Source organism: Scomber scombrus, chromosome 14 (assembly GCF_963691925.1).
Source record: "Scomber scombrus chromosome 14, fScoSco1.1, whole genome shotgun sequence".
NCBI classification, from domain to species: domain Eukaryota; kingdom Metazoa; phylum Chordata; class Actinopteri; order Scombriformes; family Scombridae; genus Scomber; species Scomber scombrus.
Genome location: NC_084983.1, coordinates 463179 through 488399, shown reverse-complemented (window position 1 = coordinate 488399; position 25221 = coordinate 463179). Strand labels below are relative to the sequence as shown.

General features: G+C 42.7%; 1 protein-coding gene across 1 annotated transcript in view; it reads left to right on the top strand.

Annotated features, from left to right (window-relative positions):
• LOC133994308 (kin of IRRE-like protein 3) overlaps window positions 1-25221 on the top strand; it is a 97515-nt gene that overhangs the window by 60862 nt on the left and 11432 nt on the right. Inside the window, exons 8-14 of the mRNA XM_062433554.1 lie at window positions 13186-13334; window positions 15401-15528; window positions 17134-17260; window positions 18504-18604; window positions 19193-19391; window positions 20119-20226; window positions 21480-21548. Of these exons, the coding sequence (XP_062289538.1) occupies window positions 13186-13334; window positions 15401-15528; window positions 17134-17260; window positions 18504-18604; window positions 19193-19391; window positions 20119-20226; window positions 21480-21548 (881 nt within the window). The remainder of the gene's footprint in view (window positions 1-13185; window positions 13335-15400; window positions 15529-17133; window positions 17261-18503; window positions 18605-19192; window positions 19392-20118; window positions 20227-21479; window positions 21549-25221) is intronic.

Genomic DNA, 25221 nt, shown 5'->3' with positions numbered 1-25221 from the left:
GATTACCTTCTCTCCCTTTTATTAAACTGGAACTGTAACTGTCAAATGATCCTGTTTCTTCTGCCTCAATATCTGCCCAAACTTGAAAAGAGGCCAAGATTACAACAGGACGTAGTGGACAACTCAGTTCCTTTTTCAAATCTTCTTTTCTGCATTTATTTAGGTTTTCAGTTTTCAGTTTTCAGGTTTCAGGTTTCAGGTTGATAACCTTCAACAAAAATCATAAAGAAAAAGATATGGTTAGTAAATTAGTATGTTGAATTAAATTTCATGAACGATAATCACAATTTTAATTAATAATCGAGTAAATTGAATTAATGATGAACACAAATACATCCTCAAACTCAGTCTAATTACACCAATCATGGGCCTACACAATCATAATAAATTGTTGTCATTATCAAACTTTTACATGATCAAACATTAGATTGAGTAATCATTAGTTAATTATTAAATTAAACTTTACGTCCAAACAATTGACTGCACAGCGTCTCACACAGCCATTAATTATCAATGATCAAGGTCTCAGCACATTTCAACCCAAATCAGCTGTGCAGGATAAACAAAGAATTCTCTTTACACATACCAACAGCGTCTCTGAAGCTTTCTTTGCATTGAAGCAGGATTTATTTTTCAAGCCAGACGATCAGGGACTTGTGTTAGTCGCATTCATTCATTGATCATTCAAACGCTGGCAGCATCTTTTTTCCTTCTTCACCTGGATGAGCCGGAAACTCAGGTATATATAAGCACTGCACCTGTGTGACATGCGCAAGACACACTCACTTCTGTCTCAACAGTAAGAGTAGCCAGCTAATCATAGTACCTGTGAAGCTATCATTCTCAAGCATTTCAGAGCAATTAAGCAATGAGATACATTTAAAAGAGTGTACACACATTTAAATATATATCATAGTGAATTAAGGAAAACGCAACACCTATAAAATGGGTTTATAGTATTATGTTCATATGTCGTGCAACTAAAGCCACAGGTACTATGTGTGCTTGAACAGTGACAAGAGGTGATCTGAGAGGACAATTGATTGTTAATGATTTATTGGTACCAACATAACATTAAACCACCTAATATATGTAAACACAACTTCAGATCTACCACTTTGCTCATAAGTTCAAACAGGAAGACTACAGTATTTTTTGTCACTCATTCATTCTTATTACCCTTTCTGTCTCTCCCCCTCTTCTCCTGCTTATTTGTATTTGCTAATTAGAAGCTTTTACTCTTTTAGATAAACTGATCAGATATTGCTACAATGTCTAGTGTATGCAAATCTGGTACATGTGTTATTGCTGTCTCTGTGCCATGTGTGTATGTTTATTTTCCCAGACCCATAGATGTTTGGGATGAAGGTATAGTGACGAAAGCAGTACTGTGTCAGCAGACAGATAGATACAGGACAGAGAATGGAAGGAGGCAGGTTTTTGGGGTGACAATTTATCTCAACACCACACAGATGTCCACACCTCTGGCTGTCTGGAAGGCTCACAGGATCTGGGCGCCAACTCATTATGCCTGTTTGTTTTTCAAAACATTGCAAAGGAAGTGAGGAGAAATAAAGTAATGGATGGAGGAAAAGGAAGTGAAACAGAAGACGAATCGTAAAGGAAGGAGAGAGAAAGGAGGGACAGAACAGAAGAAGAGAGAAAAAGAGTTGGTGTTGTTTTGCAAATCAAGTGCCTCCTAATCTTGTGGGGAGCTGTGGCACATTTGTTGACTGCTTGTGCTACCATCGCTGCTGTTGAGGGCTTTTTAATTTGTTAAAAAGGCGTCTGACATTGAAAAAAGAGTTATGATTCTTGATAAAAAACCTGTTTGGTCAGGTGAGATAATGGAAGGAAGACCACCCTCCAGTCGGCATGCCAGAACCTTGGCAAGGATTTTTGCATCCGTGTTAAGGAAAGAAATTGTGCGAAATGAATTGCACTCCAGAGGGTTTTTCCCTTTTTTGAGAATTACAGAGATCACTGCTTGGCGCATGGTCGGAGGTAAGGTCTTAAGTGAGAGTGATTCTTCAAAAACTGACAGTAGTAAAGGGGCAAGTTGGTGTGAGAATTCTTTGAAAAAATCTGTTGGATAGCCATCCGGCCCTGGGGACTTACCGCTTTGCATTGATCTGATTGCAGATATTACCTCCTGGGCTGAGAGGCCCTTCTCCAATGTATCAGTTATGTTTGGGTCTACATATGGAACATGTAGGGATCTTAAAAAATCCTCAATCACGGAAGGTGTAGTTAGGAAGTTCTGATGTGTATAATGATTGATAGAAATTTTGAAAACAGGAGTTAATTTTGAGGCTATCTGTACACTTCAAACCCTGTTCATCATTGATTGCAGGTATAGTCTGATTGGCAGTTCTTTGTCGTAACTGATGAGCGAGAATTCGTCCAATTTTTTCCCCAGGTTCATAGCATCCGTGTCTAGATTTGGAGAGGAGATATTCAGCCTGTCCTGTTGATAGGATGTCAAATTCGGTCTGCAAGGACAGACATTTTTTCACTACGTCAGCAGGTGATTGATGGCTGTATAATGTATCTAGTTCCAGTATCTGATCTGTCAGCTCTTTAAGGCGCGCTGTATTGGTTTTCTTTTCATTCGCACAATAAGAGATGATCTGGCCTCGTAGATATGCTTTTAGAGATTCCCATATAGTTGAGCGTGACATTCCTGGTGTTTGATTAGTATCAAGAAATAATTTTATTACAGATGAAATAAAATTGGTGAAAGACTCTTCTGATAGGAGAAGAGAATTAAGTCTCCAAGGGCGGTAGCCATTTTGTGTGTTAGGAACACGGATTCTCGTGGTTAGGGGACCATGATCTGAGATTACTATGGCTTCATAATCACACTTGGTCTTTTATCTAGAAAAAAGGTATCTATACGAGAATAGCTCTTATGAACTGGGGAGAAAGAGGAGTATGCTCTAGCAGTGGGGTTGCGAAATCACCATACATCCACTACACCATATGTTTTAAGAAAAAGCTGGATAGTGTGTGCTGATTTAGACAAAGAAGTATTTTTGAAGGAGCTGCGATCTAAGGCAACTGAAAGTACACAGTTTATATCACAATCAAGGATAAGATGGTGAGATGTCATGTTTGGTAGACGAGAAAAAAAGTTTGAAAAGAATTCTAGATTGTCCCAGTTTGGTGCATAAATATTGGCCAGGATGACTGGGAATGAGAAAAGTTGCCCCGTCACAATAATGTAGCGCCCTGCAGAGTCAGAATCGACATTAGTCATTGTAAATGGTATATTTTTATCAATTAGGATGGCTGCCCCCCTAGTCTGAGTGGAAATTAGAGTGATAAAATTGTCCTGACCATCCTCTCTTTATTCGGAACAGGTCTGTCGTGCGCAAGTGCGTCTCCTGAAGAAATGCAATATCGGTTTTTAGTTGTTTTAAGTGTGTAAATACCTTTTTTCGCTTTATTGGAAGATTAAGTGACTTCACGTTCCAACTCACAAAGTTGACTGAGAATCCATCCAGCCCTCTGGTAGAATTAGGATCTGTCACAACCTACTGGGTAAGAGATGCCATGCACTTGAAATTAACATCTGGCTGAACAAATAGAGAGAAAGAAAGACATAGAAAAAATAAATCCAAGTAGTGAACAAGTCTGGTATAATCCCACTCCTCCCACCCCGTCTACCGCCTGGAAAAACAAGGCGAACATGGTACCCCTCAAGAACGAATCCACACATATGTTTGTGTTGGGGAACTCTATAGAGCCAACTGTTCAGGCTCCCATCGAACGCTTCATGAAAACCAAATCAGCGCATTGCTATTGTAGCATTATAACATCTGCTATGTGTTCAAATAAGAGAGAAAAATAAAATAAAAAATTTAAAAAGTAAAAAAATGGAGTGAAAAAAAAGAAACATATGCATACACACACCCACACATACATACATACATACATACATACATACATACATACATACATAAATACACACATACATAAATACACACATACACACATAAAATTAAATAAATAAAAATAATAATAATAATAATAATTAAAGCCGCAAGCGGCGATGGCGGGCCCTCGCTCACCCATGCCACTGCGGGGCCTGAGGCATGGCGGGGCTGTGGCGTGAAGCAGAAAGTGAGAAAAAACCTGGAAGGAGGCCAAAAATGCAATGTTTCGTTCATCCAGTAGGGGGCAGTCACAGGTAGTTACACATATGGTCTGGTGTGTTCAGGGCGGCCACTCATCAGTCATGTGAAGTTTGGAGTGAATTGGACAAAGCATGAAGGAGTTATGAGAGGTTGATGGTTCATCCACCAGGGGGCAGTAGAGTGTAACAAAACACAAGCGGTTGCGTTCAGGGTGGGACAGTGATTACACATGTGAAGTTTTGTGGAAATCGCACAATGATGATGTAAAATATGGCACTTCCTGTTTCCACTAGGGGGTGACACGAGTGAGATCGCCTATGAGCGAATGGAGAGGTTGAGGTCGGCACCCTGGACCTGTGTACCAATTTTCATGATGATACGAGTTCAATAAAGCCATCAAAAAGCCAAACGTATTTTCATGGCGAGGAATTGATGGTCGCCGCATCGCCACACGGACGCCATTACTCGTAGCTTCACAGTCTTCATAATGTAGCTTCACCAACTGGTTCTGAATGAAGTTGATGGGGCAAAGTATGTAATTTTAATGAATCTTAGTTAACTTCCTGTTACCACCGGGGGGCGCTATGAGTTACGTGGGAAGTTAATATATCGGGACGTTCAGGGCGGAGCCATCATCATGTCCAGCAAGTTTGAAGCTGATTGGATGAAGTATGTGGGCGTGAGAGCCACTCGTATGTACATGGCGAGCACGCCAAAGTTAGTTGAGCCCTGGCAGACACGCCCTTTGACCTACGGATGCGGAGAGCACAACTTAAGCTCAACTAGGTCTGGAGATTTGTCGCTTACCTAATATGAACTTGATCGGGGGAACGCTGTGGGAGGAATTAATTTTAGGCGGGAAAAATCAAAACCAAAATGGCCGACTTCCTGTTGGGTTGAGGTCATGAGGTCAAGAGGCTTTTTTGCATATGTGGGTATAATACATATGTGTACCGAATTTTGTGAGCATAGGACAAAGTTAGCATAATTCCCTATAGGCATTTTTGGACTTTGTAGGGGGCGCTATTCCGCCATTCTGCGTCGACCATGTGCGACCACCCAAAAATATCGAATTTCGGATGAGGCCGGACGTCCGTGCAAAATCTGCTGTCACAGATCTCCTTTAGACAATTAACTTGAACAGGGGAAGTCTGTTGATATTTACATGCACATCGTGTCAACACAGGTTCGTACACAGCTATACACATTTATGTGTAGTAATTACTATAACTACAAACATCAATAACAATAAACATCAATAACAATAAACAAGTTATTCCTTACGTGTTTTACTCTCTGCCAGTTTATTTATTCATAAACTAATGGCCACCTTGGGCTTGCATACCTTTGACCAGGGATGTGATGTCAGGTGTGATGGTTGTGACAGCCAGTCTAAAGTCTGTTTCTGGCTTTTGATTTTATTGTCACAAGGGCACTGAAGTCTCAGACAAGTATGTAGTGCAGAATGGGAGAATAACCCTTGTTACTGCGTGTTTGGCCAGTCTGGGAGCAACAGCTTGTCCTTTGACAATCCAAAATTTTTTGTATCCGTTCTCCTGGAAATATTTTTTGGACACAGAATCAGCTTGAAGGTCACAAAGCTCATCTTCACAGCCGAGGTATTCAACTTCCTTGAAGGTGGAAATGTAGGGGTCCAGCACCCACACTTCCTTTGATAAGTACTCCCCGATGTCAGCGAAGCGGCTCTTAATCTCCTCACGAAGCAGGTTCAGGTGCCGGGTAAACTCGGTGCGTAAAGACGCACGCACAGTGCCAGCAGACTGTTTCAGCAGCAGTGGAAAATGCTGTAATTCCCCGTTCGAGATTTTTTCAACTCTGTAATCGAGTTTGCGGACAAAAGCGTCCAGGGCGTCTTTGTACTGAATGACGTTTGATTCAGGTCCCTGCATCCGCTTGTTTGTCTCATTGTAGAGCGTGAATGTGTCCGCCAGGTATGCCGTTTTGATCCAAAACGCATCAGTCAGCTGTTCACACAGTGGTCGATTGTGATCTTGCAAGAATTCTTTGATTTTTTCTTGCAGTTCCATAAAACGCACAAGCACTTGTCCACGCGACAACCACTGCACCTCTGTGTGTAGCAGCATTGTTTGATGAGCTTCATCCTCGCACAGCTGGGCAAAAAGTCTCTTGTTAGAAGGGCGAGCTTTAATAAAGTTTACAACTTTAACAACAGTTGACAGGGTGTTACTAAGGCCTCCGTGGCTCTGTGTAAATCACTACCTTCTCTTTCAAAAGCTTTTCTGATGTCCGTGGGTCTTCTTATTAGTGCCAATTGCTTCTTCCTCTCTAAATATTCTTGACTTCTCAAGCCACCTCATCTGGCTGTTCTCAACGCGGAGGAGCAGCGGGTCTACTTCGACCGAGCTTCTCACCCTATCTCTAAGGGAGAGCCCAGCCACCCTACGGAGGAAGCTCATTTCAGCCGCTTGTACCCGCGGTCTCGTTCTTTTGGTCACTACCCAAAGCTCATGACCATAGGTGAGGGTAGGAACGAAGATCGACTGGTAAATCGAGAGCTTCGACTTTCGGCTCAGCTCCCTCTTCACCACGACGGATCTGTGCAGAGTCCGCATTACTGCAGACGCTGCACCGATCCGCCTGTCGATCTCCCGCTCCATCCTTCCCTCACTCGTGAACAAGATCCTGAGGTACTTGAACTCCTCAACTTGGGGCAGGATCTCATCCCCGACCCGGAGGGTGCACTCCACCCTTTTCCGGCTGAGGACCATGGACTCAGATTTGGAGGTGCTGATTCTCATCCCGGCCGCTTCACACTCGGCGGAGAACCAATCCAGTGAGAGTTGGAGCCGGAACCCCTCAACACCCTGGCTGCGCCTAGAAATCCTGTCCATAAAAATGATGAACAGGATCGGTGACAAAGGGCAGCCCTGTCGGAGTCCAACCCCCACCGGAAACGAGTCCGGTCGTACAGGGAACGGACGGCCTGTATCAGGGGTTCCGATACCCCGTACTCCCGGAGAACCCCCACAGGACCCCCCCGAGGGACACGGTCGAATGCCTTTTCCAAGTCCACAAAGCACATGTGGACTGGTTGAGCAAACTCCCATGCACCCTCAAGGATCCTGCAGAGGGTGTAGAGCTGGTCCACAGTTCCACGACCCGGACGAAAACCACATTGCTCCTCCTGAATCAGAGGTTCGACTATCCGACGGACCCTCCTCTCCAGTACCCCCAAATAGACCTTACCAGGGAGGCTGAGGAGTCTGATCCCCCTATAGTTGGAACACACCCTCTGGTCCCCCTTCTTAAAAAGAGGGACCACCACCCCAGTTTGCCAATCCAGAGGCACTGCCCCCGATGTCTACACGATGTTGCAGAGTTGTGTGAACCATGACAGCCAAACAACATCCAGGGCCTTGAGGAACTTGCCACCGAGGAGCTTCTTGACCACCTCGGCGACCTCAGCCCCAGAGATAGGAGAGCCCACACCCGGGTCCCCAGGCCCTGCTTCCTTACCTGAAAGCGTGTCGGTGGGATTGAGGAGGTCTTCGAAGTATTCCTTCCACCGATCCACGAAATCCTGAGTCAAGGTCAGCAGGACACCGTCCCCCCCATACACAGTATTGACGGTGCACTGCTTCCCCCTCCTGAGACGCCGGATGGTGATCCAGATCCTCTTCGAAGCCGTCCGGAAATCGTTCTCCATGGCCTCACCAAACTCCTGCCATGTCCGGGTTTTTGCCTCAGCGACCGCCGCAGCCGCCCCCCACTTGGCCTGCCGGTACCTGCCTGCTGCCTCCGGAGTCAGGCCAAAAAGGCCCTATAGGACTCCTTCTTCAGCTTGACGGCATCCCTCACCGCCGGTGTTTACCAGCAGGTTCGGGTATTGCCGACACGACAGGCACCGACCACCTTGCGGCCACAAGACCGGTCGGCCGTCTTGACAATGGAGGCACGGAACATGACCCACTCGGACTCAATGTCCCTCGCCTCCCCCGGTACATGGTCAAAGTTCTCCCGGAGGTGGGAATTTTAGCTCTCTCTGACAGGAGACTCTGCCAGACGTTCCCAGCAGACCCTCACAATGCGTTTAGGTCTGCCAGGTCTGACCGGCATCCTCCCCCACCATCGGAGCCAACTCACCACCAGGTGGTTATCAGTTGACAGCTCTGCCCCTCTCTTCGCCCGAGTGTCCAATACATGCGGCCGCAAGTTCGACGACACGACTACAAAGTAAATCATCGAACTGCGGCCTAGGGTGTCCTGGTGCCAAGTGCACATATGGACACCCTTATGCTTGAACATGGTGTTCGTTATGGACAATCTGTGACGAGCACAGAAGTCCAATAACAGAACACCGCTCGGGTTCAGATAGGGGGGGCCGTTCCTCCCAATCACACCCTTCCAGGTCTCACTGTCGCTGCCGACGTGAGCGTTGAAGTCCCCCAGCAGAATGATGGAATCCCCAGAGGGAGCACTTTCCAGCACCTCCTCCAAGGAGTCCAGAAAGGGTGGATACTCTGAACAGCTGTTTGGGCCATAGGCACAAACAACAGTCAGGATACGTCCCCCCACCCGAAGGCAGAGGGAGGCTACCTTTTCATCCACTGGGGTAAACTCCAACATAGAGGCACCAAGCCGAGGGGCAATAAGTATTGCCACCCCTGCCCGGCGCCTTTCACCAACGGCAACTCCAGAGTGGACGAGAGTCCAACTCCTCTCGAGAAGACTGGTTCCAGAGCCCTTTCTATGCGTCGAGGTGAGGCCGACTATATCTAGCCGGAACTTCTCAACCTTGCGCACCAGCTCAGGGTCCTTCCCTGCCAGAGATGTGACATTCCACGTCCCTAGAGCTAGCTTCTGCAGCCGAGGATTGGACTGCCAAGGTCCCCGCCTTCGGCCGCTGCCCAGCTCACATCGCACCCGACTCCTTTGGCTCTTCCTGCGGGTGGTGGGTCCACTGGAAGGGGGTCCCATGTTTTCTCTTCGGGCTGTGCCCGGCCGGGCCCCATGGGTGCAGGCCCGGCCACCAGGCGCTCGCCATCGAGCCCCACCCCCAGGCCTGGCTCGGGGGGGGGGGGCCTTAACTTACCTCACTTAAAATTGTAGCATACAGGTGAAAACGTGGTGTAACGTAAATGGAAGCAGCTAAAAATGAAATAAAAAAACATAATTCAGAAAAGTAAGACACATTTTGATGGGCTATGATTGTACCTCGCTTTGATTTTATTCATAGTCGACGTAGGCTATTAACAAAGTAAATAATAATTATGTGTCTATTTCAACATGTAGTAATTTAAACCCCCAACAGAAAGCTGTTTAACACATACGTCCTCTCATCTAATATCCTGCTTAGTAGATTAACATTTTACACAATTTTAACACTTTTATTTAACACAATCAATCAATCAATCAATCTTTATTTGTATAGCGCCAAATCACAACAAAGTTATCTCAAGGCACTTTACACATAGAGCAGGTTCTAAACCGTACTCTTCAAGTTTTAATTTTAAAGAGACCCAACATTCCCACATGAGCAAGCATTTAGCGACAATGGCAAGAAAAAACTCCCTTTTAACAGGAAGAAACCTCAGGCAGAACCAGGCTCAAAGTGGGCGGCCATCTGCCTCGACCGGTTGGGGTAGCGGGGAGAGAGAGGAAGAATAGGAGAGAGAGAAGCACATTGAAAATAAACATTGAAGCTAGAAGGTCCGGGACTGGAATCTGTCATCCGGACGTCTACAGGCCCAGATTACCTGTGAGATGAGAAAGCACAGACAACTCTGGGGAAGAAGTGTAGGTTACTGAATGCATTAATAGTACATGAATGTTATTGGATATAGATGGATGGATAGAGAGAGAGAGAGGAGGAGAGAGGAGCTCAGTGCATCATGGAGGTAGGAGTCCCCCGGCAGTCCAAGCCTATAGCAGCATAAACTAGGAGCTTGCTAACTATAAGCTCTATCAAAAAGGAAAGTTTTAAGCCTACTCTTAAAAGTAGAGAGGGTGTCTGCCCTCCGGACCGAATCTGGGAGATGGTTCCACAGGAGAGGAGCCTGATAACTGAAGGCTCTGCCTCCCATTCTACTTTTAGAGATACTAGGTACCACAAGTAGGCCTGCGTTCTGGGAGCGCAGTGTTCTAGTAGGTACATAAGGTACTATGAGCTCTTTAAGATATGATGGAGCCTGACCAGTAAGAGCTTTAAAAGTGAGGAGAAGGATTTTAAATTCTATTCTTGATTTTACAGGAAGCCAATGCAGTGAAGCTAAAATAGGAGTAATGTGATCTCTCTTTCTAGTTTTTGTCAGAACGCGTGCAGCTGCATTCTGGACCAGTTGGAGAGTCTTTAGAGACTTGTTAGGGCAGCCTGATAATAATGAATTACAATAATCCAGCCTTGAAGTAACAAATGCATGGATTAGTTTTTCAGCATCATTTCAGCAGCAACACAATTTTACTTAAAGGTTTCCATGAAAAACATTTAAACCACACCACCCCAGAAGAAGATAACACTTCTGTATTTGTGGTGCTTGATGTTGCTCTAAAGCCCAATTTCCACTGGGTCCATCAGCGACACGTTATGGCTGGGCCGGGGTGACCGGAGCTGATAGGTGCCACTATAATCAATGAGAGTATTTCCACCAGGAGTGTCTCAGCAACGTCCCAGCAGCGGCTCTCCACGCTGCAGCGCTATCAATCCGCAGCATTTCTATTTTTGACAGAGCCGTTTCTAAGCAAGTTTTAAGCAACAAACACGAATAAAACAGATAAAAACACCATCTAGTTACGTAGCCTACTGACACATGATATAAGCACAAAAATCTAATAAAATTACCAAATCAACTAAATTTGAGCAAGTTAACAAAATCGGGCCGTTTAGTTGTGCTGCTACTACAGTAATTATGGTAGACTCAAGTCACTTCGGATTTTATTGGGCTGCCGTAATTACTGTATTAACAGTGCAACTTCATTTTAAAAGGCAGATTTCTCTCCCAGAGCACGCTCCGCTCTGCTGCCATAACGCTCCCGGTGTGAGTTGACGCTGGGCAGAGGACGAAGCTAAACCGTGGCGCAGCCGTTCTGCGACGCTGACGGACCCGGTGGAAATCCTGGGTTAGACTGCTTCCTGTTTCTCATTTGTCAGACTGAAGGATCAGTGACCTTCCAGATACAGTACAATGGCACTATAGTTGATCTGTTGCTTCAAATGCTTTTTTTGTCAGGCAAGCTGATTTTCAAAACTAGATGCATATAACGAACAGCGCTTTTGCATTATACAGTTCTAGCACTACTCGGCTCGACTCAACTCTACTCGGTTTGGTACCAGGTTCGTTGTTTTTCCATTACTTTATAGTACCTTCTCAAGGTACTATAAAGGAGGCCAAAGCAAACTTCCTTACTGAACTCATCAAACAATCCAAGGGACATTATCAATTAATGTGAAAGGGTATCAATAACCTCTATATAAAGGAATATTAGATGACGAGGCACATCTGCTACATCTTTGAGTTTTTTATTTCTAATGATTCAGTAGACTGCATGAATATTTAGAGAAAGAAATTGTGATTACTAAATGATCTGTTTCTTACTCTGACTGAAGGCTCTGATTGGGAGATAAAGATACTTGTAAGAGTTACAATATATATAATATACCAATATATACCATGATATATGGTGATTGTCCGTTGTACATAAATTGAAATGCTACTACTCTGTGTACAGTTGATAAACAGATTAGGAAAGCACCTTTCCTGGCAGTTTGGGCCAATTTACAAGGCTGGAGATCAGTCGGAATTAGCCCTTAACATGTAAGGTGACAGAGAAAGTGTTTGTGAATCCCTTAATAGGCCACTTAAATTCTGCTCACTATCTTCTGCAGTCAATTCAGTTTGGTCTCTGAGTACATCGCTCAACAGAAACAGAAAACTATTACTTTGTAGAAGAAATCCTTACACTACATTTAGACGTGTGTGGATCTGTATTCAAACATGTCAAAGTCCTCACAATGCAATGCTGTTTAAACTGCCACGTCAGATGATAAACACTGGAATGGATGGCAGCGGCTGAAACATAAACCTGCCTGTGTCACCAAGTGGAACAGGGAGCTGAAGATAATCAAATCTGTCTGGAGGGCAGCTAGAGATGTCCTTTCAGAGCTGCATTGCCCAACACAACTCACATCAAATGAGCTCAAACTCAAGCAGTAGCTATGCGATACTTTTGATCCCTCTGATAAAACCACAAATCTATCTGACAAGGTGGTCACCTCTACTTTTGTGACTGGATGTGTAGACAAATGACTGACAGGGAACAGGAAGCACGTTCAAACATTGAGAACCTCTGCTGAGAGATGTCTGGTCAAGTTAGAGAATGGAGGGAAATGAAGTAGGCGATCTAGTTGTCAGCAGGAAAAAGAAGTATCATTGAGCAGTAAGATAATTCATTGTAAAGTCAGTGTAAACCTAGCATTTTTAATTTGTTGATTTAATGTTATATTACATTTTTTTCTCAAATTTAACTTTCACTTTTTCCTAGAGAATAAGGAACAGCCAAGAGCAAAATCCATGATGCAACACTAGATCCTTTTTTAATAAAAAGAGCAAAGAGTTACTGATGGATAACAAATGTAACTGAACCAGCATTTAATATTTAATGCAGATGTCCATGCCACACAAGGATAAGTGGAACCTAAACCTTTCTTTTTAATGAGCAACTCATACATCAAACTTCAGGGTTTTCAGCATACCCAGGCTGAGTGTCTGTCAAGAATTGAATATATACTGTACTATTATTCCATTGCTCATTGTAGGAAAATTCTCCTGTGCTGTCGCATTCTAAGGAGGTTGAAGGCCAAGGACAGCTACATAGCAACCTGAGATTAAGTGTGTCATTCAAAGACACAATCTATAGCCTGTTCCACAATGTATGTAGTCCTGTGTTTGTGTATGTACTTAGTCCTTTATAGCACGTTGGTAATAGATAAAAATAGCTGCAACTCTTAAATGGAATGTGAATGAATCCAAATACATTCTGTTCTATGCTCTGTGTCTGATCATTTCAGATGGGCCAAAGGAGGCAATGTGATCCCAGACATGTCAGGTGACACTTATGACATTCTTGTGGATCACTCTTTCTTCACTGAACCTGTTTCCTGTGAGGTCACCAATGCATTGGGCAACACCAACATCAGCAGGAACGTGGATGTCTACTGTGAGTAGGTTTGGCTATCAACAATAACTAATGATTAAAGACTATTAAAATCAATAGAAATTCACAGGGCACCGACCAGGGAAAAGGATAGCCAATTCATTGAGTCAGTATCAAAATTTACTAAGCTATCAACTTGGAATTCTGATTAATAATTAACAATGACTATAACCAAAATGACCATATCATCATTCATTTATATAAATAACTAGTTAAGGCTGAAGAATTTTGGAATTCTTTGCAGACCAGCAGGTATCACTGTTCATTAAAACAGAAGAGGAAAACACATTATGTAATCTAGCAATATGTACCTATACACAGGTGCAGGCGTGCATGTGTGTTTGTAGGAAAACCATGTGCTGGCTGAGAAGAAAAACTACAATGATGGAGGACAAGGAAAACTACTGTCAACAAGGGAAGACAAAGGCAAAAGGAAGTGTGTCTTTGTTCTGCCTCTGTGTGTTGGACATGTGTTAGGTCAGAAAAAAGAGTGTGTAGATCTGTGTTTGTTTAAGGCCAATTGGTGTAGGACAAAGGCACGAGGTAAGGAAGAGGTTAGTTGCATGTAGTTGCATGCAACTAACATTCAGGCTTGCATGCAGGCTTAGTACTGGATGTGACATGTGTGAAGTATGCCAACTACTACTAATGGCGCTTTTCCACTATACAGTTCTAGCACTACTCGGCTCGACTCGACTCGGTTTGGTACCAGGACCTTTTCCATTACTATAGTACCTACTCAATGTGGGTGGGGTCGTCATAGCACGGCTGCGCGAAACTGCCGTGACTTTGTTTTATACACGACACAAACACATAAACAATGGAGGACATGGAGGCGATGGTGTACTTGCTGCTGTATGTATTGTAACACACAAAGCAAGAAAATTGAACCGAATCGCTGTAACACTGTTGCCGGTATTTGAAAATGCCGGGTTTGATTATTTTGTCGGATGGCTCAAGACTCTTCCAGTGACGACTCTCTGACTAATCAGTGGCCGGCAGTCTGTTGACGTCACATTTTAGTATCGGCTCGGCTCGCTTGGAACCTCGGCAGAGCAGGTACTAAAACAGTACCAGTTACCAGGTACTATCCCTGATGGAAACGCAAAAAAAACGAGTCGAGTCGAGTCGAGCTGAGTAGTGCTAGAACTGAATAGTGGAAAAGCGCCATGAGTGGGGTTATACAATAAGCTATATATGAACAGACATCACAATACAGCATTAACCAAATACATACATGTACAGTGATCAGCCCAGTATTTTACAAAGTCCATGGAGAAAGAAAGATTTGCTGCTTTGCTGAGTTAGTGATCCATGGATGAGTCAGGCTAAGTGGAACTATAGCTCTGAGGCTGAAGTTCTAAACCGTGGTCTAAGCTGTGGTCATCATCTGATCTGTCCATTGGCTTGTCACTAGTTACACTCAAACACTTCAGCAAGGGCCAATTGTGGCAGGAGCAGGTATGAAAAGAGGGGTTGTCAACAGCGCCACCTGGGGGAATTTCACCCCCAGGAAACTATAGAAAGGCTACACAGGTCCAAGTGACACACACAGGACGTGAGTACCATGTACCATCAAAATAGAGTTTTTATTTAACAAAACACACGTTAATATTCAAATTCATAGCAGACACTATATAAGATACAGAGCAGTCAGTTATAGAAGGGGCAGGAGAAACCAGGGACAGGGCTGGGGCTTATGGGTCTCTTTATATTAAACTTAAAGAGTACAGTTTAGACCTGCTCTATGTGTAAAGTGCCTTAAAATGACTTTTGTTGTGATTTGGAAAGTTTGGAAACTGATCAACAAAATAAAAGAACAAAAACCCACTTCACAATAAAATTGGATTTCTGCTGGAACATATTAAAAACAATCAGGCCAGCCAGACTGCAGGTGAAGAGGCCTGAAGCAGGTGGGAATAAACAGAAGAAAACAAGGAGGAGCCAAGACAGCAGTTTGTCAGAGAGTGGAGGCCAATGACGGGCCCACACTCTGGAGTACAACCAAAATGTATTGTCTAAAAAGTAGATACAGATAATTACATTTCTGGCATCTGTCTGTTTTGCAGTTGGGCCAAGGATGGCTGTAGAGCCTCAGTCTCTGCAGGTGGACCTAGGATCTGAAGCTGTTTTCAACTGTGCTTGGACAGGCAACCCCTCTCTAACCATTGTGTGGATGAAACGTGGCTCAGGAGTGGTATGTGTTATTCAGTGACTTACATAATGAACACAAAATTTCATTGTGATATAGGCCATCGGAAGATGGTAAATGGACTGTACTTACATAGCGCTTTTCTAGTCGTTATGACCACTCAAAGTGCTTTTACATTACATCTCATTGACCCATTCACACACATACACTGATGGCAGGGGCTACCACGCAGGGTACCAACCTGCTCATCAGAGGGAAACTAACCATTCATATACATTCATACACTGTTGGCACAGCAACAAGAGCAATTTGGGGTTAAGTGTCTTGCCCAAGGACACATTGACATGGACTGGAGGGGCCGGGAATCGAACCACCAATTTTCCAATTGGTGGACAACCGCTCTGACTCCTGAGCCACAACAGCCCCGAAGAGTGATCCAGATCTGCAAGAGGGTGGATTAGAAACTACACAGTAAACCCATGTATCCCCAAAGTCAAGATTCAATTGATTTGACTCTCATTGTGCTCAGGAAGGACACAGAAACAGGACACATCATTAATAATATTCATTGGGTCACTTTTGGCCAAAATCTTAAGAGACATTTAATTTAGGCATGTGCAGTTGTCTATAGTAGTAATGATAATCATCATCATCATGGGAGTCATCAGAGAATCGCAGAAGATTTATAGTAGCTTCTCCAAAACACCATGTATAAACCTGCATCTGAGGGACCTATTAAAGAAGAAATGAGCAGTTTCTAAAATGAAAAATCTGTTCTTGTAGCATGCAGGAGACCAATTCATCTATCCTTAGACAATGAAAACATGGCATTGTTCATGTTTCAGTTATTTCAATTTTCAAACATGTTTCATTCTTTATTTTGATTTTTTCACAATTTTCATACAAATGAAGCTATTCCTGAATGAACTTACTAGCTGTCAATCAATTAAAATATTTCATCACGATTAATGGCATTATTGTCATTTTTTAATACTCTTATTAACATGAGAGTGGATACATATGCTGCTTTATGCAAATGTATGCTTATTATTATTGAAACAATCCAGAACAATGAAATACTGCATGCTCCAAAAATCTGCTGTCAGTTATGATATCAGTTAGGAACTAGTTACACACACACACACACACACACACACACACACACACACACACACACACACACACACACACACACACACACACACAGAAGAATGTAATAAGAGCAAAATACACTCACAGTCTGTCTCTCTCTCTCTTCCTCACTCACATTCACACTCACACACGCTTGCTCACGTGCGCTCTCTCTCTTTCACACACACACACACACACACACACACACACCTTTATTGAGTGGGAGGAGGTCTCTTTGTATCAGCTGTATGTATGGTATTTGAGATTCTGCTTGTTATCCTAAACGTTACTGCTGCATTGCTTCATATTTCCAAACTAAAGGCCGCGACAAGGGCCAAACACAACGTGTGATAGTCGTTTAGACAACCGATAGTCACGTCTTAGATTCTGCAAACTGTGCATTTTTTTTGTCAAGGTTAAATGCTACTATCCTTTTGTGTTGATGTAACCTGGTGTTCAACTGGATAGAAATTACTAGTGTCTGCTCCAAGCTAAGAATCGGTTTCCCTTACAATGCAGGTGCTTAGCAACAAGAACACGCTGACACTTAGAGCAGTAAAGCAGGAGGATGCTGGGAAGTATGTGTGCCGGGCTGTAGTCCCCAGAGTAGGTGCCGGGGAGAAGGAGATGTCGCTCACTGTGAATGGTAAGTACAATGTCTTATCATGCAATGAATGTGAATGGCACTTTGTCCACACTGTACTTGATCCAGTCTCAAAGTAATGCAGAGGTAGAAGATTTCATGAATAACAGAAATCTGATGCTGAGGAGGAAGAAAATCTGACCAGTCATAAAACAAAAGGCATTGTAATGATAATGATGATCCTAATTGTAATTTAAGGTTAATTATTCACATTTATGAACAGTTTTAATCACATATTTTTGTGCTCTTTTGAGAGACATTTCTTATTGTAGTTGTTAAACTAATATTATGCTTAAATATAAAGCTCCCATGTTATGAAAATGTGTTTCCATAGTGTTTTGTGTTTTTTTTTATTATAAACTGCAAGATGTAAAATAAAAGCTGTGAACTTATGAAATCGCTCACTACTGCCTTTCTCTACCCCCCTGCCCCCAACAAGATGGGTTATGATCTAATATATGTTGCAACAGAATAGAATATAGAATATCCATTGAGATTTTTTTTTTTTTTAACTCTGCAGTGGAGGAACACCCTTATCAACAGTTTATTTAACTGTTGATAAGGGTGTTCCTCAAGGCTCCAATCGGACTGAAAACCTTGAAAGACAACACACTAATGTATTATGAACAGCATCTTGAGATATACCAATACAATTGAGCTTATTAAGGAGGAAATAGTGATCAAACCACTTAATAAGCCTTGGAGAGATCAATAAAAATTTTACCTGTAAGTAGGCTTTTATCAAAGGAGGAAAACACACCATTGGTAAGTTTTAGAAGGGCTGTTGTGGTGGAGAAATTAGGTCTGAAACTTGATTGGGATGGAGACAGAATTTTATTGCAGTTCCTTGTTGTTCATGGTGATGACTTGCTAGCTGTCCAGTGCTTTTATAAAGGCTTGCCCAGTCATCTGACCTTTATCAGTTCATGGGTTGGTTATTCAAGTCCTGAAAATCAGTTCATGGTGGGATTAAAGCAGTATTTTATATATTGATATAAAGTATATATTATACTGATTTAATGTTTCTTGACCCTGCACTACACCCCTGCATCAACATGATCAAAACCAATTAATACACATAAATATTGTCTAAGTTTTTACCTTTAATGGAACCTGAGCATAATGCAACCATGGCCCTGTCCTTGGCACTACCCGTCAGAACAGTTAATGCATATGCTGCAATTGCCAAGAAGATGTATAGCCAAGTTCTTATTGTAATGATTCTGCCTTGGCTGTGCCTTTATAGGTCCTCCCACTATCTCTAGCACCCAGACCCAGCAGGCCCTCTATGGAGAGAAGGGTCAAATCAAGTGCTTCATCCGCAGTACCCCTCCTCCTGACCGCATTGTGAGTCAATTCCTCCCTCTTTGCATTTACTAATTCATTTCCATGTTCTAGAAAATGTAGTCAATGTGCAGAGTGCAAGAATTTAATAAATATCACACTTCACCATGTGTGAATTCTGGTCATCTAGACGCCCACACCCTTCTTAGCCTACATTATATGAACTATGGGTATGTTTCCTTAGGTTTAAAATGTAATTAAAGCAAACAACACCTTCACAACCTTGTAACAGCAGATAAAATGATGGCTGACTGATGAGGCAGTAAATGCAATAACACTGTAAAACTTTGAAGTTTGTACAAATGACAAAGTTTGATTTTATTCACATTAAGAGATAATTAGGAAACATTAAGAGATCATTCTTGAAACCACAGTAGTGGGAAGCATGAATTATCCTAATATGAAGATTAGAAATAAATGGGGGAGGGGGCCAGGCCAACAGCTACAACATGCTAACTGAGATGCTTGTATATTCTATCACAGTGCACTTCAGACACAATGTAGGTGTTTCATGTTTACTGTAAATGTGAGAATAAGCATTAACCTTTTTGTTTCTGATGTGCTATCATCAACATGTATGTCGTACCCTAGGCCTGGTCCTGGAAAGAGACAGTTTTGGAGTCAGGGACGTCTGGACGGTACACTGTGGAGACGGTCAGCACAGAGGAGGGGGTGATCTCCACACTGACCATGAGTAACATTGTCCCTGCTGATTTCCAGACTATCTACAACTGCACAGCATGGAACAGCTTTGGCTCTGACACTGAGATCATACGCCTCAAAGAACAAGGTAAGCAATACATATCAGACAGAAATCTTAATGTAGCTAATCACTTGGTGGCATAATCTCACATTGATAATACTGATATATCATTTAAAGCTGCTAAAGCAGGAGCAGTCAGAGTGTCAGGAGCTGGCTTGCAGCTGTGTGGTAGTGTATAAGGCCCACAAATGACTGAATTCACAAAAATTCCCATATGACTTAAAATGACAACTCAAAGCAGCATTTCTGATCTGCCACTCTCTGGTTATGTTGATTTAACTTAAAGCACTTAAAATGGTTCTGATATAGGAAGTACTGTAACTTTTTCTGTCCTCCCTGTATTTAACAGGGAAGGTTCTGTCTTACCTCTTTACCTGTCTTCATTCATCTGCAAAACTCTGGAGATCTGCCTTGGACAACAAACTACGCTTCCTCTGTTTTTTTTTTTTAGAAATCAGAGCTATCATATATTTTTCAGAGCTGCCAATCCTTATAAAGATTGAAATCTGAAAACCAAAGATGGTCAAACTATAACTTACATCTTTAGAGTGCCTCGCTTGAATTATGACTCCTGACCAGCATTTCAAACCCACTTAGAGAAACACAATTTACTGGTGGAAAGTTTTCAGAGCTCTATTATTATATCTACAGAACAATATTGAAAAAAAGTTTGGCAGTTTTGCTGGTGTGAGAGCTTGAAACAAGAGGAGGCAGAACAGCTAGGCCCTTTGAAATGTCTGCTGTGTTTGTTCAGAGACTCTACGGGTGGCTATCATCATCGGCGTGGCTGTCAGTGCCTTCCTTGCCCTCTCCATCCTCCTGGGGACGTTAGGTGCTTTCTGCTGTACCAGATTCCATAGAAGTAAGATCCCATTGTTTTTTTGTGCTAGTTGTTTTTATTTAGGTGGGGTTGGACCCTGCTCATGACACATCAAAGCAGCTCTAAACTCTGTCTAAAAGTGTCAGGTGTTTGTGTTGCCTTCATTCACTGAGATCTTTTTTGGCTTTATGCTTCTTTATGGTCAACCAGACAAGATGACTTGTTGACCATAAAAGTTGTTGACCCAATGCTGACATTGAGACATTTAACCATCTTGACTCCAGGCTTAAAATGTATAAATGTTGTGACTCTGCAGTTATAAAAATCTGTGAATTTGCGTAGTCAATTTTGTATAATCAAAGGTTACATTAACAGGATTGAAATAAATATTATTAATATTTCAACCATAATTTCATACAGTGTAACAGAGAGAAGTATCTGTTAGCGTAAGCAGATGGGAAACATGGACATGGTTTCAGCTCAGTTGCTGTATCTTTTGATCTGGGTTCATGCATAATCTGTCCTACAGCTCTGCTTCTGCTCACTCTGAAGCCCTTTAGAGGAGCATTATGGTTTGTGTTTGTCCAAATATAGTTTACTTTGCCTGTGTCAGGCTCAGACAGACAACTGGGACCCACAGAGCAGACCAGAGACAGGCAGGTGTGCTGTGGTGAGGCAGTTTATTAACAGTCCAGGTTCAGTACACAAAGGCAGTCAGCACAGGCAGAAGTACAAAAACACGAGGCAAAAAGGGTAGTCCAAAAAACAGGCGAGGGTCAAAACCATCAAAGATAGGATAAGGCAACGGTACAAAAACACTAGGCTAGAACTGGTATCAATGGGAAAAACAAGGTCGGAACACGAGGAAAAAAACATACACAAGGAAACTGCCAAGAAGCTACTTACAAAACGATGCAGACAATCTGACAAAGACACACTGAGAGAAACAGGCATTTATACACATGAAGGGAGGAGATAACGATGCACAGGTGAAGACAATGGACAAACACACACAGGGAGTCAAGACACCTACAAGGACACAAACAGGAAGTGAGGAAATCCCAACAAAATAAAACAGGAAATCAAAAACAAAACAAACTAAACAGTATGGGACCTGACAGCCTGTGTATCCTTTTCACTGTGTTAAGAGCAGGATTTCCCTCCCCATATATGAGTAAATGTCCTGCTAGAGTTTGGTGGCCTGTAGGGATAACTGTTTCCTGTAGGTAAGGAAACAGTTTTTGTCTTTGAGATTTCTTCTGTTAACTGCTTTGTTGTTTTGTCACCTTCCACAGAGGATGTCCACCTGGTCATGTCATCTCTGCCTGTGTCCCTTTCGTGCCAGAGAGACGTGAAAACAGAGAGTAAGGCCTTTAATAAACAGTGTTTGAATGATTCTATGCTTACAGTATGATGAGCAATGCCTGCAGCCTCCATCAGACAATCACCAGTCTTTTTGATTACTTAATTTTTGTATGAGTTTAAAAATAAAAAACAATTATGCCCTGCATAATGTATCCTCTATAGCACCTTAATGCTATATATATACACCTTATATAAACCATTTAGCCGTCTATAGGCTGTGTCAGTTTTCTTGACAGAGCAGAGACAGTAGTGAAACCCGTCAAATACACTAAACCATTTTGATACATATGGGAAATACATTGTGTTTATATTCATACATGATAGTGTTCCAGTATGAACATGAAAATGATATTTTCAGCTGTGACATTTATAACCATTGACAACATGGAGAGGCATAAACAATTTCCATTTACATTTGGTTGTGTCATGTCAAAGTTAAGTGAAGTGAGAATAAATCTGAAAACTATGTTTTCAAGAAACATTTGTATTTCAGTGTGGAATTTCATGCAACATTTATTGTCATTGTTTCACTGCTTTCAGCTACAGGGTTTATTTTAGATATGAAGCAGTCCAGCAACATAGCTTTACTGTGTGACTGTGCCTTCAGTACAATCAATAGATAAATAAGGATGTAGAGAAATTAAGACATTCACAGGAAAATCTCCATTTATTTAATTAGTGTTTATTAGTTTAATTATTGCCATGGTAGTGACTATGGGAAGCCTCAGGCAATTACATTTGTAATTATATGAGACCACTTATGGAGTAAATAAACTAAACAAAAATATAAACGTAACACTTTTGTTTTTGCTCCCATTTTTCATTAACTGAACTCAAAGATCTAAAACATTTTCTATATACACAAAAGACCTATTTCTCTCAAATATTGTTCACAAATCTGTCTAAATCTGTGTTAGTGAGCACTTCTCCTCTGCCCAGATAATCCATCCCACCTCACGATGTGGCAGATCAAAATTCTGATTAAACAGCATGAATATTGCACAGGTGAGCCTTAGGCTGGCCACAATAAAAGGCCACTCTGAAATGTGCAGTTTTGCTTTATTGAGGGGGTCTGGGGGGGGGTCAGAAAACCAGTCAGTATCTGTAAATTAAATAAAATTCAACAACTACATTAATGACACTACTCATCTAATGTGAAAACTGGAATCTCCCATCGGTCACAATTTTTTGTCTGGTGATATGAAGGTCACTTTAATCTGCAGGTAGTATTCAAAGTTTTTATGTGTCATTCAGTGGTTCCTCTAATGCAGTGGTTCCCAACCTTTTTTCCTTGAAGCCCCCCTTGCCTGTGTCCAAGACAAGCCAGGCCCCCCCAACTCCAACCCCTATCCGCATACAGGCACTAAAAGAATAAAGTGATTAATTACAAACTTTTATTTGCAAAAATAAACAGCAGTTGTAGGTTTTTGTTGTTATTCTCCTTGTTTTACAATGTATATAGATACATTTCTTCCTTTTTATGTCATCAGGTGTATCACACACACACACACACACACACACACACACACACACACACACACACACACACACGCAAACACACACACACACAGTTTAATTTTTGACAACCAAACAGAATAGGCCTACCTCATTACATCAGAAAGATAATGATTCATTGTTAAGATATATACAGTTTTCTTTCCTTCTGTTTGTCACCATGTGTACAAACAGTAATAATAACTGCAAGGACATTTAACTATGTCTCTTTTCGTGAGAGCTAAACATTAAACTTAACAGTTTTCCTTTAACAACTGAACAGAGTGGACACACACACACACACGCATGCACGCACACACACACACACACACACACACACACACACACACACACACACACACACAGACACACACCTTCTTAGATAAGGAATAAAGATAGACTTTCAGATATGTATCAGCACCTAGGCCTATACATACAGCTCTGTCTAAAGAGACCCAACATTCTCACCTCAGCTCAGGCAGAACCAGGCTCAAAGTGGGCCGTCATCTGCCTCGACCGGTTCCGGTAGAGAGGAGAGCATGATGGCAGAGTCAAATATCAGGCTTCACAAAATAGCCTCCAATTACCCACAGGTAATGAATGCATTCCCACCAGAGGAGAGAGCCAATGATCTCAAGGACTTGGACCTGAGTGCTGATCCTCTGCCGCTTCAGAGAAGCATTGGCGTGAGTTGGAAATTACAGACTGACAGCTCCACATTTCAAGTGGCACCAGATGGCAAGCCCTTCACATGGAGAGGAATTCTTTCTGTTATCAACAGTCTGTATGACCCCCTTGGGTTTGCTGCCCCTGTTGTGATTCAAGGAAAATCATTATACAGGGAACTTACCTTGGAGCAGCAGGCGCTGCACTCAAAAGAGAGAGATATGTATCTTTTCAGATGCATCTACCATGGCTATAGCAGCTGTCGCATACCTCAGGGTTATAGACACCGTTGGTCAGTGCCATGTTGGCTTTATCATGGGCAAAGCTAAGCTATCACCATCCTCTGCTCACACAGTTCCATGCTTGGATCTGTGAGCAGCCTTCTTAGTAGTCGAACTGGCTGAACTGATTACAGAGGAGGGCGACATTGATCTGCACAGAGTCACCTTCTACACGGATAGTAAAATCGTCCTCGGATACATTCACAACAGCACTCGTTGATTCTATGTGTATGTGGCAAACAAACTGACCAGGATCAGGAAGTCCTCAACACCAGACCAGTGGCATCATGTCAGTACTGATCAGAATCCAGCAGATGAAGGAACAAGGTGCATTCCGGCAGCTCACCTATAGCACAGCCTTTGGCTCTCAGGCCCTGAGTTGTTAAAGCAGGCGAATTTGGGTTTGTACGAGCCGGCTGAGTCCTTTGAGCTTGTGGAGCCATCGTTGGATACAGAGATTCGCCCTCAGGTCACATCTCTTGCCACAAAGGTTACGGAGTGGATGCTAGGGTCACATCGATTTGAACGTTTCTAAAGTTGGAAATCTCTTGTGAGAGTAATGAAAATGCTCATCCACATTGCAAAGTCATTCACTAAGACTTCTCACACAGGAAAGTGCACAGGCTGGCACTGCTGTAATGGTCTGCACCCTATGGACCTCTCACAAGCAAAAACAGTGATCATACAGTGTGTACGGCATGAAGTCTATAAAGCAGAGCTTGAAAGTCTTGCAGAAGAGAAAGAGGTTCACCCTCAAAGTCCTCTTAACAAGCTAGACCCCTTCATAGACCAGGATGGGTTGCTGAGAGTAGGAGGTCGCTTGCAGTCATCCGATCTCTCAGAAGCAGAGAAGCATCCTTTGATAATCCCAGCCAGTCACCATGTTGCTGTTCTGCTAGTCATGCATTACCATGACCAAGTAGCTCACCAAGGCCATCAGTTCTCCGAAGGAGCCTTACGCACAGCAGGACTGTGGATTGTTGGAGCCAAGAGACTAATTTCCAGCATGGTCCATAATGTGTGTTACCTATAGGAAGCTCAGAGGACGGCTGGTGGTACAAAAAATGTCTAATTTGCCTGCAGACAGAGTCACAGTGGATCCACCTTTCACACATGTTGGCCTGGATGTGTTTGGACCGTGAAATGAAACATCCCGCCGCACAAGAGGCCACAGTGCTGAAAGATGGGCTGTGATGTTTACTTGCTTTAACCCCAGAGCAGTGCATCTTGA